This window comes from Acanthopagrus latus, chromosome 5 (genome assembly GCF_904848185.1).
Source record: "Acanthopagrus latus isolate v.2019 chromosome 5, fAcaLat1.1, whole genome shotgun sequence".
NCBI classification, from domain to species: Eukaryota; Metazoa; Chordata; class Actinopteri; order Spariformes; family Sparidae; genus Acanthopagrus; species Acanthopagrus latus.
This window is the reverse complement of record NC_051043.1, coordinates 2667017-2679847: the sequence shown is the minus strand read 5'-3', so window position 1 is coordinate 2679847 and position 12831 is coordinate 2667017. Positions and strand designations below refer to the sequence as shown.

Below are 12831 nucleotides of genomic sequence, written 5' to 3'. Positions count from 1 at the left end.
AAACCCTCCAGGGGTTCACAAATATATATCCACAGAGTGATTGGATAAGATGTATCATAGAGGCTATTTTGAATGGAAAAGAATACAGGTGTGCCTTTAGAGCTGGGTTTGGCCTTTGCCAAGGGCAAAAAAAAGTTTGAAAACCACCAACCTGGACACAGTTATGAGCTTCGTAGTCCAGGTTTTGAAATATTTGGCTGTCAGAGTTACAACATAATGGAAGTGGAGGGAATTTCATTTGTGGTGCTCATACAATTGAAAAAGATGTTCAACATCTCATTACAGATATACCTGTGTCACAGGTGCACTATGATAACAGATGTTCATCTGCAGGATTTACTGAATAGATCTACAGGCAATCCAGAGCAAGGACACGTGTTTCTAAAGATGATGTTGTAAATATTTTGTTCATGTTTCAAAGCTATAAGCACCACAAACAGGATTTCATTCACCTCCTTTGCAATAATGTGCATGCAGAAATCTTAATGTATAACACAATCTAAATAAATAAAAACAAATAGTTTCACAGATATGAAGTTTGTATTTCTATGTCCTGTTGACTGTTCCCTCAGCGTAGCTATTTCAACTGACAGATAGGAGTTCAGAGTGTTGCCTAAGCAAAGTTCCCACCTTGACCCAGATATTAAATTCCAAGACTATAATCTGATTTTCAGTTACTAAACATGACAGATTCCACAACCTCAAATTCTTTATTCTGTTTATTCCAGTTTATTGTTGTCTGCTGTCCACTCTACTTGGGTTGCAAAATCTTGTTGGCTAAAATCTTGTTGGCTATGTTTCACAAAGTTAATGTTCTTTGTGTGCTGACATCCCCTGACCTCAAATTCCCAAACTTTGTGTGTGAGCAGCACCTCTCCAAACTCCTTGATATTCAAGGGAAATCAAGACTAGAGGGAATCCTGTAAAGGACACTTTTAAAACAGACAGGCTTCTGTGTGCTGGGACTTAGGTAATTACAGGACACTCACCCACACTGTAACTAACAAACAGAGGTGAAAGAGAGAAACATGCAAAATTCTGCCTCAGTTCAAATCAAAATCACTCAAATACATGTGCTTTTTAAAAGTAGAATGATCCCATGATTCTTGGACGGTTGATCAGCCTCATAACCACATTTCAGCGTGTAATTGAAGGATATATGGACATATGGAAATAATCTCACACTAATTGCCCTGTAAGGTTGTGTTAACATGCTGGGGAATTTCAAACACATATGCATCTGGATCTGTTCTTGCTGCCATACACCACTTTATTCCTGCACTGAAGGTGGTAAAATGTCAGGGGGGACAATAAGAAGCAACCTGGGATTCTTCTCATCTCAATGATTCAGCTGTTTTGATAAGGAGCAAACTAATACCATACGGACACATTCACATAGACAGACCTCAAGGCAGAGATAATAATATAATTAAAAAAATCAAACTTATTATATTTGCCCTAGTCACAGTTAATTATTGTCCCTGTCCTTTTGTGCATGGTTGGTGTCCACATTTGTCTTCAATTGTTTTGGACTAACATATCAAGGCTTTTTTATTCTCATCAGTTATCTTTACGTTTGTGTTTCTCTCTTTCTCTCTCGTCACAGTGAAAACCTCTCTGAAAACCCACAGTTCTTTAAAAATTAAGCTCCTTAAAGTCTGCAGCTTTTTAAAGCTCTGGGTTACATTACTGACTTCAAAATGAGGGATTAATCTACAAATAAATAAGTGAATGACTTAATGAAATGTCAGCGCAGGTTTGCTGCGGCTTGGAGTAAAGTAGTATATCTACAGAGGCCTATATGCGAAGGACAGATACTGTTTGCTACATATATATATATATTACTGCCACACAAAAGTCTGCTTGTTTATCCCTGTGGAGTAGGGCTTTGTCATCGCACACTGTGAAGTTATAGACACTGACACTGGGAACAGTGTGACCCAGTTCTCCCTGACCTGGAAACACTCCGCAGGCTGACCCCGAGTCTGACAGCACCGCAAGTTGCATCAAGCGAGAAAAAAAAAAAAAAAAGGGACAGTGATTCAAATCTAGGCTAATCATTAATTATTAAAGGCTAAAATGATAAGAAAGCATGGAGGTCAGCAGTAGCAGCAGCAGCTCCCAAACACTCTGCAGCACTCACGCCATGTTTTGAGTGCAGAAGGCTGGGGCACCCACGGGACATGAAGGGAAAATCAACTGAAAGAAAAACGCTACTTGTGGCCCTCATTCTTCATCCACTTATCTACACATTTACTGCAGCCAAACACAGCCCTGAAGCTAACAGTGAAATCAACTTTAAAGGAGAAAAACAGCTCAAAGAAACAGAGAGAGGGATATGGGCAGAGAAAAGTGTCTGACTGCTCCACGTGGAGCATGTTGGAAAATGAAAACCTGGTGATCTTGGATGACTTTTGGACACAGGCATATGAAGTTAGCCCAGTTATGTGAGGACAAAGGAAAGGCATGTGCTGGGTTCCAGCCAAGTAGTTCCATATGGGTGCTGAGTTCACTGAGTGCAGGTGGCACGTGGAAGCATACATCACATGAAGGTCTGGCATGGATCTACTGCCCCCTTATGGCCTGGAATTTGCAGTGCTACAGGATGCATAGCTGCTTGTGCTGATGTATGAAGTATGTTTCATGATAGATGAACAACCAATGAAAGTAGATATTCTAACTATATACTATCATCCACAGTCAGTATTGACATGGAAAGTAAGTAAGTAAGTAAGTAAGTAAGTAAGTAAGTAAGTAAGTAAGTATGTATATTTATTTATTTATTTATTTATTTATTTATTTGTGTACACACCCATATTTTCATGCCTCTTGTGTACATTTCCCAAGAGATTATGATTCACTGTTACTGGAAATTACATGAAGATCCAGTCAGTGAAACAACTCAAGTTGGAGAGAAAGTCCAATCTCCAGCTAGTAATGATTAACCATGTGACAGAGCTCTGTCTGCATGTCACAAAACATATTTTAAATGACGTGCTTCAAGAGACTTCATCAAACTATTTTTTTTAAGAAAAAGTAAAAGCTAAATGATGATGTACATCCAGTTTGAGAAACTGGATGGAGAAAAAAAATGATCCAAATGGATGAGTGAGTAACTAAAAAGTGTGTAGCTTTTATGGACTTTATGGACCAGTACAGCACTCTCAGGTTAATAACCTTAAAAAGTACAAATCTATCCCCAACAAGGACTACCTGCAGGTTAATTTCAGGTTCAGATGGTAATGGATGCTCCAAATTTGAAAAAAAAAAAAAAAAAAAAGACAACACCTACTGATTTGAGATATGTGAGTTGATGTTACTACAGAGCTAGTGTTGAAAACAGCTGTTGCTAACTCAGCTATTTGGCCCCTGACCTGGGTTTTTGCTCATTGAATGGGGTCTCCGAGTTCCCACCTCTGTCAGAGCATTTACAAGCCTGAGGAGCCCTGCTGCAGCCTCCCTTGACCCCAGCATCACCCTTGCCCAGTGCATGCACCGAGGCATCCTGGGAGGAGAATAGGGCCAACAGAGAGAGAGAGTGGCCGCGGCCGCGAGCCCACCTCGTCAAGTTTACAACCCAATCAGGCTAAGCCTCATAAATCCACGCCTCCTCCTGCAACACGCAACAATGCTGGCCATTCACTGTGTGCACAGGTTTAATAGTTCCTCTCCTGCTTCCTTCTACTTCTTAGCAACCCCCACCTCACCCCTCCTTTCTCCCCTTGCAGGATTATAGAGGGAGCAATGAGAAAGCCCAGGCCAGAGAAGAGCTGCACACAATCAGGTCAGTGCAGAGTCAAAGCGAGGTCAGCAGTTTTTGAACTGTAACTGACCTCTGACCCCCCCATGGTGCCACCTGGCGCTGCGATGGCAGCCAGGGGAGTCCTGAGTGAACTTCGCTTGAACCTGGACCTTAACATTGGACCATTGGCTCACCCCTGGCCCTTTGCTCCCAGTTTCTTCCAGGCTGAGTCACACAGTTCTGACATTTTTACATCTCGCATTTTAGGTCTGCATTTCATGCGTGACACAATGATGATGGTGTGAGCGGTAATCCTTTCATCACATCAACATAAACACAATGGAGCAAAATAGAAAACAGAAAGATGTCTTCCTCTTCCTGTAGCAAGAAAGGATCCTGGTATTAATTCATCTGTAGCCACAAGTCTTTATTTCACACACACCATTACTCCCAGTTTCTATTTGAGAGCCACGTGACCCATTATTATGAACCATCATTATATAATAAGTTGCTCTATTGATATTGGTCTATACTCCCCTCTTGTGGATTTGACATGACATGATAAGCCATTCAAAAAAAAAATAGTTGAATTGTACCTCTCTTCACCACTAGATGGAGCTATTATCTAACGATTTGATTCGATACCAGAAAGTAAAAATGATCCAGATTGTGGTATGAACAGAGAAGTTGTTTATGTAAATTCTGTTATTTGTCACATTTACAACTGTTATGTGGTGAAAAATCTAATCAAATTAATCAAGTGATTACTGAATGAAGAGGAATGAAGCGGGAAAAACATATTAAAACGTACTCTGCTTGAAAATATACTGAAAAGGATGTATCCTTGTATCTGTAGCCATTTGAGGAAAAATGCATGTTTGTTACTCACCCATGCTGTCGTTCTGTTCAGACTCCAAAGGATGGTCACTGTAAAAGCCTGGAAAACAGGTACACAGATGTAGGTGAGCTCCAAGACATTCTCCACAGAGACAGATTTGCATGCATAATGTAATGATACAATTATGCTTTGGACAATTTTCTGAAAACTACTGACACAAACATTTGAAAGAATTGTCCTTTATTTTATACAGAATTACAGAATACACACAATTCAACTTGTAAAATTGGAGTATACATAGAATGGCCTTTTTACATCAAACACTTTCCAGAAATAAAGAAAAACAAAATCACATCGGACAAGAAATCACTTTAGTGAAAAAATACAAGGATGTGAAAATATTCCCAACTAAGTAAAGTGAAACTACTCTGAGCCAGAGAGCCACAGGGGCCCTAGGGCCCACTGGTACACCATTAAGAGAATGGTGCCAATTTAACTAATTAAACAATTCTTGGATAAAAAGCACATCTGACCTATAATATCAGAGAATTTATAAGGTGGATAATGCATACTTTGCATACTTTAAAGAACCTTGAAGAACCTTCAACTCTTAAAGGGGCCCTGCTCCAATCACAAAAGCCAAGCTGCATAAGGTCAAATACCAAAATCATTTGGGCCTTTTTTGTGTGTTTCTTGATACTAGTGCATTGCCTGTAGGAAGTGTGTATTCCTATAGAAAAGTGGAAGGTTAAGTAGCTTTTTCATGGATGGCCAAATGAGGTTGTGTTTGAAGGTGGGACGTCAGGGATATAATTGGCTGAATAACACAAAATCAGAGTTGGAAAAAGTTAGATTTTTTTACAATAGTTAGAATAGTTAGCCAGTTTTTACCGTTTCTCCCTGCACCAGACACAAAGCAAACGTGAGGGCAATGTTCGCAAAAAAGCGTGGCGGACATTATTGACCCTAAGTCCAGTTTTGGACCAGCCGGTACATCCCTCGACTCAGGAGGAGGGCCGTGGGGTTGGGCTAGCAGCTAGCTGCACAGGAACACCCACAGATTCAGATTCCATCTCCTCGGACCGGAACAGATTCGGTCCGGACTCGTTTAGTCTCATTAATACACAAGAGTCAGTTTAGATGCACAGAACGGGGCCGAAACCGCCGGCAAAATCCCGGTCCAGCTGGGGTTTGGGGGCACTCACAGTAACTGCAGAGGGTGCACCAAATTGTTGTTAAAAAATATTTGTCACTTTTTCTAAAAACATCTGAATATGTCTAAAATACACATTAACATGAATCCAACAAATTACTGGTAAATTACAAAAAAATCATAGCTCATGCAAACATGTGAGCAAGCTGACCTAACCTAACCTATCCCAAACAGTGGAGTAGTCAGATAACTAAATATTATTGAAACATGTTGGCCACTTTTCTGTATTATCCCAAGTGTACAGAGCACAGTGGATAATTTTGTAACTTGTCCATCAAGAGACTGTGACTCACTCTCTACCACAGAAAACACTGGAGACATTGAGGGTGAGGCTAAGAACTGTATACAATATGTAGTAAGAGGTCCCCGCTCTGTCAAGACCCCAAGTCTATAACAAATGTAACAAAGCAACACACAGTAATGTTAAAAACAACTGGTCGTATAAACTTACAGTCTCCTGTAGGGGTAGACAATAAGTGTGCCTTAGTATCATAGTGCAGGCACCAAGTGAATACATTCCCAAAGAAATAGCTCCAAACACACATTTGCCAAGGCACAACATCAAAAAGTCAGCTTTACAGTTGTTGAAAGATTTTATTTAGCCGTTTTTTAATTATTACTGACAAGAGCTCAACTAGCTTTCCTGAAGCTACCACTTTCTGTGCCATCTACACTAACGGCACATTTCCACTGGATAAGTCTCCGCCACGCCAGCAGAGCTGATAGACTAAAGTGAAACCTATGTGTCAATCCCCACCAGGTCCGGTGCGCTCCGGCAGTCCGAAGCCCTCTGGCACAGGTAACGCGGGACTTCTATTCAGCAATTCAGCTGAATTTAGCACAGAGCAGACAGGAAGTCAAGCGCCGAAATAACAAACAACATTGGGTCAATTTTCAAAATAAAACACCGTGTTGACACCAGCACACACATCTCAAAAAAGAGACAAACACAAGCTCTTCTGCTGATCCTTCGGTTGGAAACACTTCGTGTTGTTGTTTTTAATAACACAGACCTATAACAGCGGTAGCGAGTGATTATGTGATTATCGCGGGAAAAAATTGATTTGATTTTATTTGGTCCACAGCATAAGTCTTTTGGCCAACATGCAAAATGGCCGAAGTCTTCTTGACAAGTGAACCGTTACAGCCATGAAAATGACTGCTGTCACAGTGAAGTAAAGAAGGGCACAGCATTTTGTTGTCCTTCATTGTAAAGTGTGGATGGTATTTACAGAAAAAAAAAACCTTTGTTCATATTGCATCTCAATGCTGGTTCCACTGAAACATGACAGTCATTAAGTAACTCTCATTATTTCTTAAATTCCTCACCATATTTTACCAGTAGCAGTTGTAGATTAGATGAATTAGGGGCTTTATAAGGGCTTTCCAATGACAATCCCTGAAATATTTTTTAACTGTAGATTAAAGACTGTTTTCTCCACCTCTCCTATTTATGATCCCCTCTGACTGATTCAGACAGGGCCTAATCTGATTTTGAACACAAAGCCTGATTCATCATTTGACTTTGGGTCTAACCATAACCCCAGGGCAATCTGCTTGTTCATATTGGTTACCCTCTTGCCGTCTCAGCTTTATTTTATACCCACTTTCTCCCCCATCTTGCCTCCATCAGCCGCCGGGCCATCTGTGCAGCCGGCATCTGGACACACAGCGTCCACTTCTCACTTACAAGGCACCCGGCAGGCTCCATCACTCACATCCAGGCGAGTGAAGAGTGTGGGCTGGCGGTGCCTCAGATCCTCCTATCTGTGTCAGTGTACCACCCTGCTATCAACAGCTGTAGACCCCTGACCTGACACACGCCAGCTGCCCCCCTCACCTCCACCCCTGCCTCATAGTCAACACCAGCATATGTTCTCCCCGGAGCATACACCAACACACACAAGCACTGTTCCAACACACACGTGCCTCAGTCGACCTCCCCTGAGCAGACACACACACACATATTGACTTAAAACACAGGAACATGCATGCATACAAGGATAAATGTCTGTGAGGCCCCCAAACTCCATAATGACACTAAAACACTGAGAAATAACATAGTAAATCTTACTACACTGCAGCACAGACGTGGAGGCAAAAACAGAAGTAATCAGTAATCTTTAGTCAGTGTTATATACATCGATAGGATATTTTATAAGGCAAGTTACCTTTATTTTTGTTGATTCTGGTGGCCCCCTCTAAAGTGGTATGAACACCACCTCATGTCTCAAGATCTTGATCTGGCTAGCACATGCATGTGTTAAGGAAGTGTAAGAAAGAGGAAAGTCATTTTTTATACTACTTTTCTTTCTTTCTTTTTTTTTTTAAACACAGCCGTTCGCAGGATGAATGACAAAGGGGTAATATATCTGTTTGTGGCTGTGTAAGATTAATAACTGCAATGTGATTATAATGAAAAATCAGCTTTTCTTTAGTGCTGTTCATCCACCTAAGTTTAAATGTAATCTGACAGCTAACAGATTTGGTTCGGTATTTGCTTGTCATTTTGGTGAGAAAGTTATCAACATTCCCTAGTTAAAAATAACTATAGCAACTATAGAAATAGCCAATCACATTTGTTTATGTAGGTCATGTAGAGGCATGAGCAGTAAATTGAGACTCAAACTCTTAAAAGTCTTTGTAGTATGTTTAAATATCCAGTATCTGGGATTTATGGGGGTCTATTGGCAGAGATGGAATATAATATTCATGATTATGTTTTCATTGTATGTATGTATAATTAGATTAAACTAAGATTCGGTGTGTTTTTGTTACACAAGAGTCCCACAGATTAGAACAGCCAAACAGACAGTGACTCTAGAGAGACCCCATCAGTACACTGTCAACAATGTTTCTTTTTCCTTTCATTTTCACTTATAAGAATGCACACACAATTTAGAATTTACTGGAGCTGGTTCAGCAAGGTTTCCTCTAACCCATTAACTCCAAATTCTGCAATTTCCTTAATGGATTCAGGAGACACTGCAGTAACTTGCTGATTTGGCTGAAACAAACAGTGCATTCACAAACATCTGCTGCTGAGATTGACAGGTTAAGAGGAGCCAAATATGTCATTTGTAACACAGTGAACTACAGCTCAATCAGACTGTGTAATCCATTGTGCCTGCTGTTGTGGCCTCTTGTGGTATCGCTAGGTTGATGAGTAGGTGATCCTTAAATGTGGGCAAGGACACACGTGCGTACACACTGCTAAAAGAATGTGGTCACATGCAGCCCAGACCACCTCTGAGGCTAAAATCCCATCACCCTTCATTGTATCAGATTTAAGGCATGAATCTCAGACAGTTCTAAATAAAAGCTAAAACTATCAACATGGATGGATACCAGTCAAGTGAGAATTTTTTGTTCACCTGACTGAACTGGATGTGCAAAAGCGCTTCTCCCATCTTTGTCACAGTGAACATTAATGTGTGCCTCTGTTTTTGTCAAAGATATGTTAGTGTTGTGTGGTAGTGCAGCGCAGACCTTTCAGATATCTGCAGACATGATAATTCATTGGAATGAATTACCCAACATTTTAATATTCCCACAAGAGGATATTTACACTGTGTTGTCATCTAACACTGCATATATTGTTATATTGTTAAAAGCGTTTATCATTGAAAATCACTGACTGAATTGTTAATTTTTCCACCATTCATGATTACTCTTTTATATCTCTCATGTTTGCCAGATTCTTGTATATGGTATTGTTAAAGTCATCTTTTTTCAATCGATCCACTTGTAAGACTTGTTCAGTAGCCAGGCACATAAAAATTCACTCTACTTTGTTCTGTGTTAAAATGATCTTTCAACCAAAAGCCAATGTCCACCCAAGGACACACTGTGAGGGTATTGGTCAATCAGTTCTCCCACACATCTGCTTTTCAGTTTTCTCTCTGCTGCTTTCAAGTCAGCTCTTTATAGTGGCATGTCTGCTATCAGGATTAAACATTGTTTCTATACTCCAAAAGCTGAAGTGTTCACTTATAATGGAAAAGCACTAAAGAATAAAGCTTTCCAGTGTGTGGTCTCTGTTGCTAATCCTCCTGACAGTTTATTGACCATTATAGCCTGAGGCTGGGAAGGCTTCCAGCAGCAGCCAATACAGCCAGAGCTTGCTCTGCTCTGGGCCATTGTGTGTTGACAAAGAAAGGCTGCATCTTTAACCTTTCACCTCTAAAACCTCTGCAACCTCCGGCGCAATCAGCTCCCCATCAAAATAACATACCACTTCTTGTCCCCATGTCTCCTTCCCTGTGGATGGAGACATGCTATGCATGCTCAATATGGTGTTTACCACAAGTGGCTCAGTACTGTATCAGTCTTTAAACAGAGGCAGCTGAGAACTCTAGCTCCCAGACAGACTGGACCTTTGCAAGTGTAAGCCAGAATTACATACATGTATTTCCTTCATGCAATGGTTTAATCTCTGTTCTGAAGAATTTACTTCTTGACTCAGGTTCATCTGTGCCAGTGAAGCCAGGCAGCAGTCACCACGACTCAACAAATACAGAACTAGAAATATCATATGCTGCAGGAAGGGCCGCTACCCAGAGTATCAGTCAGATTAAAGATATGTTTTGGGTCTAGAGTTTTAACAGTCATCAACTTTTTTCAAAATCAATTTGTTTGTTTAGTTTGGCTCATATATTAATTAGTTTTCAAGCAAATATGCCAAACAGTTCCAGATTCTTAAATGCCAATCCTTCTTCATAAGCTTGCTTTTTAAAAGGTATGTTAATATCTTTGACTGTTATTTACAAAGAAGAAGCAATTCGAATGTGTTCCCTTAATATTTTACTACTTTCATTTGATAGAAAAATGACTGATGGAGAAAATGTTCAGCACTGAGAGGTGTCTGAGGCTGTCATGGAAAGCTTCACCCAGCCTCGTTCAACTTAGAGGACATTTCACTAACTTAAAGATTATTCTATAAATATGCAATGCTTTACGATTGAAGGTATGGGTATTGTGAATTATAAATATAAAACACCGCATTTTGTTAAAAATCCTTCTGAATTGAGAAAATACCCCAAATCAGCAGGTTTTACCTGTAATAAAGAAACCACTTGGACCATGAGCCCGCTGCTCATATTTCATAATTTGTTATTTACGGGTATGAACCCAAAGGAAAAGGACCATGTCCCTAAAGTTTTCTGTTATTGTGTGGTTCAAATAAACTTAACTCTAATTGAGGTTTGAGTCTGTGCTCGATCAGAAGACATACCTGACACTGTAAGGAATATAACACAGCAGAATTCACATTCCTTACTAGTGCCATATGGCTGGACTTGTTGAGGTAAGAGGCCACAAATTCCCCAATCATCTGAAATCCTCAACCTGAAGCCATTAGCACTGCCCAGGAATCCACTCCCAGCAGTAGCACAGCCCCTATATCAGTCCATCACTGTCCCTGCTCCTGTGTCCCAGATGGCTGTGGTTCCACATGGCCAGTGGAGGGCAACGCCAGCTTGTTATCTGAGTAGGTTGGCCTCTACCTGCCAGCTTGGCCAGCCCTGCTCTTATCTCAGCACTACAAACCACAGAGTCACCATCTATCACATGTCACACTGCAGGCCTGACTATAACATGGCCCAGGAAATAGGGGAGGAATGATGACAGAGTTTTAGAGAAAGGTGTCAGTGAGGCAGTTGTAAGGCTGAATTAAGATGCCACAGTAACCTGGCTATTGACCATCCCACCACTGAAGCCTTAGAGAGGTCACAGTGTTTCTTTGAACCTCTGATGCCCCCACTAAGTCTCCCTGTTACTGTGAATAACCCTATTTAGAGGATATTCTGCCCCTCTCTGACTGAGCAGAAACAGCTAATAGAGAGACAAGAAATCACTCCATAAAAATCATCTGTTTTTTCATCAAAATTAGCCACTTTTCACGCATTAATAAACAAATTTGTTCAAAAATGTGACATTCTGTTGCCCTCTTGGGTGCTACACTGGCTCTACACAGATTTAAAATTCTTTGAATCACATACAAGGCCCTGCATGGCATGGCTGACCTATTGTTGCAGACCTCCTGATGCCTTCCCTCTCTGCACTGATCCATTATAAGGTCCAATACTGTCCAATTTGGTTCACAAAATACACTCAATGAATTATTGGATAGGTTTTAAAAAAGAGTCAGCTGAACAAAATTACAAAAACCTATTATCTCCTACTAACCTGTAGTGCTATATGGATTTCTGCCTCCACCCCAATACAATGGATGTGAGTGGAATCATGTTTGTGGTGTTTAACATGTTGTAAAAGCATCTTAAAAGTTTCATTTTTGAACAGCACAAATTAAGTTCTACCTACATCTAATGTCTTTTAAACTGGCATCCCTGTCAGCAAGATCAATATGAAGCTGTGGTCGTAGTTTCACCTATAGCAATTGACAGGGACATCTGATGGATACGCGAATTGCTACTAATTGGTCAGTCAGATTATCAGGCTGTGATGTTACAGTGCACAATACTGAGGTAAGTAAAAAAAAAAAAGTTTATTGTATTTTAGGACTTTACAGATTACTATTTACATTTTAAAACTTCACAGTAAATTTCTCTAACTACATTTTTTGTGTGAAAAGTACTGATGACTTAAATACTGGTACATAAATGTTGCTTTTACGATTTCTGAGGACTACAGTCCAACAGGTACAAATTCATCCTACAGCTTTTAGTGTCTTGCAGATGTCTGCTGTTTAACAATCTGCAGTGCATTCTATATTTCTGGCTCATTATGGAGGGAATACAATCTAAACTGGTAAACTAAACTAATCTGTGTAGCATTGTTAGTAACGGACTGATGCAGTGAGGACAGCACAGATGGGAAATTTAATGTAAGATTACGCTTAAACAATACAGTCGTGGGCTGTGTGACGTCATCTCTTCACTCAGTCACTCAGTCAGTCAATCAATCAATCAATCAATCAATCAATCAATCACCTCTCCGAACTGTAAGATGGATGAGAGGAAGCAGCAGCAACAGCCACAAATAGATCATTGTATTCACTCTGCAGCAGGACAGAATGAA

General features: G+C 40.3%; 1 protein-coding gene across 2 annotated transcripts in view; it reads right to left on the bottom strand.

The window, feature by feature from the left end:
• nr6a1a (nuclear receptor subfamily 6, group A, member 1a) overlaps positions 1-12831 on the bottom strand; it is an 87928-nt gene that overhangs the window by 65085 nt on the left and 10012 nt on the right. For both annotated transcript variants that reach the window (XM_037098718.1, XM_037098719.1), the window contains exon 2: positions 4632-4679. In XM_037098718.1, coding sequence (XP_036954613.1) covers positions 4632-4679 — 48 coding nt within the window. The remainder of the gene's footprint in view (positions 1-4631; positions 4680-12831) is intronic.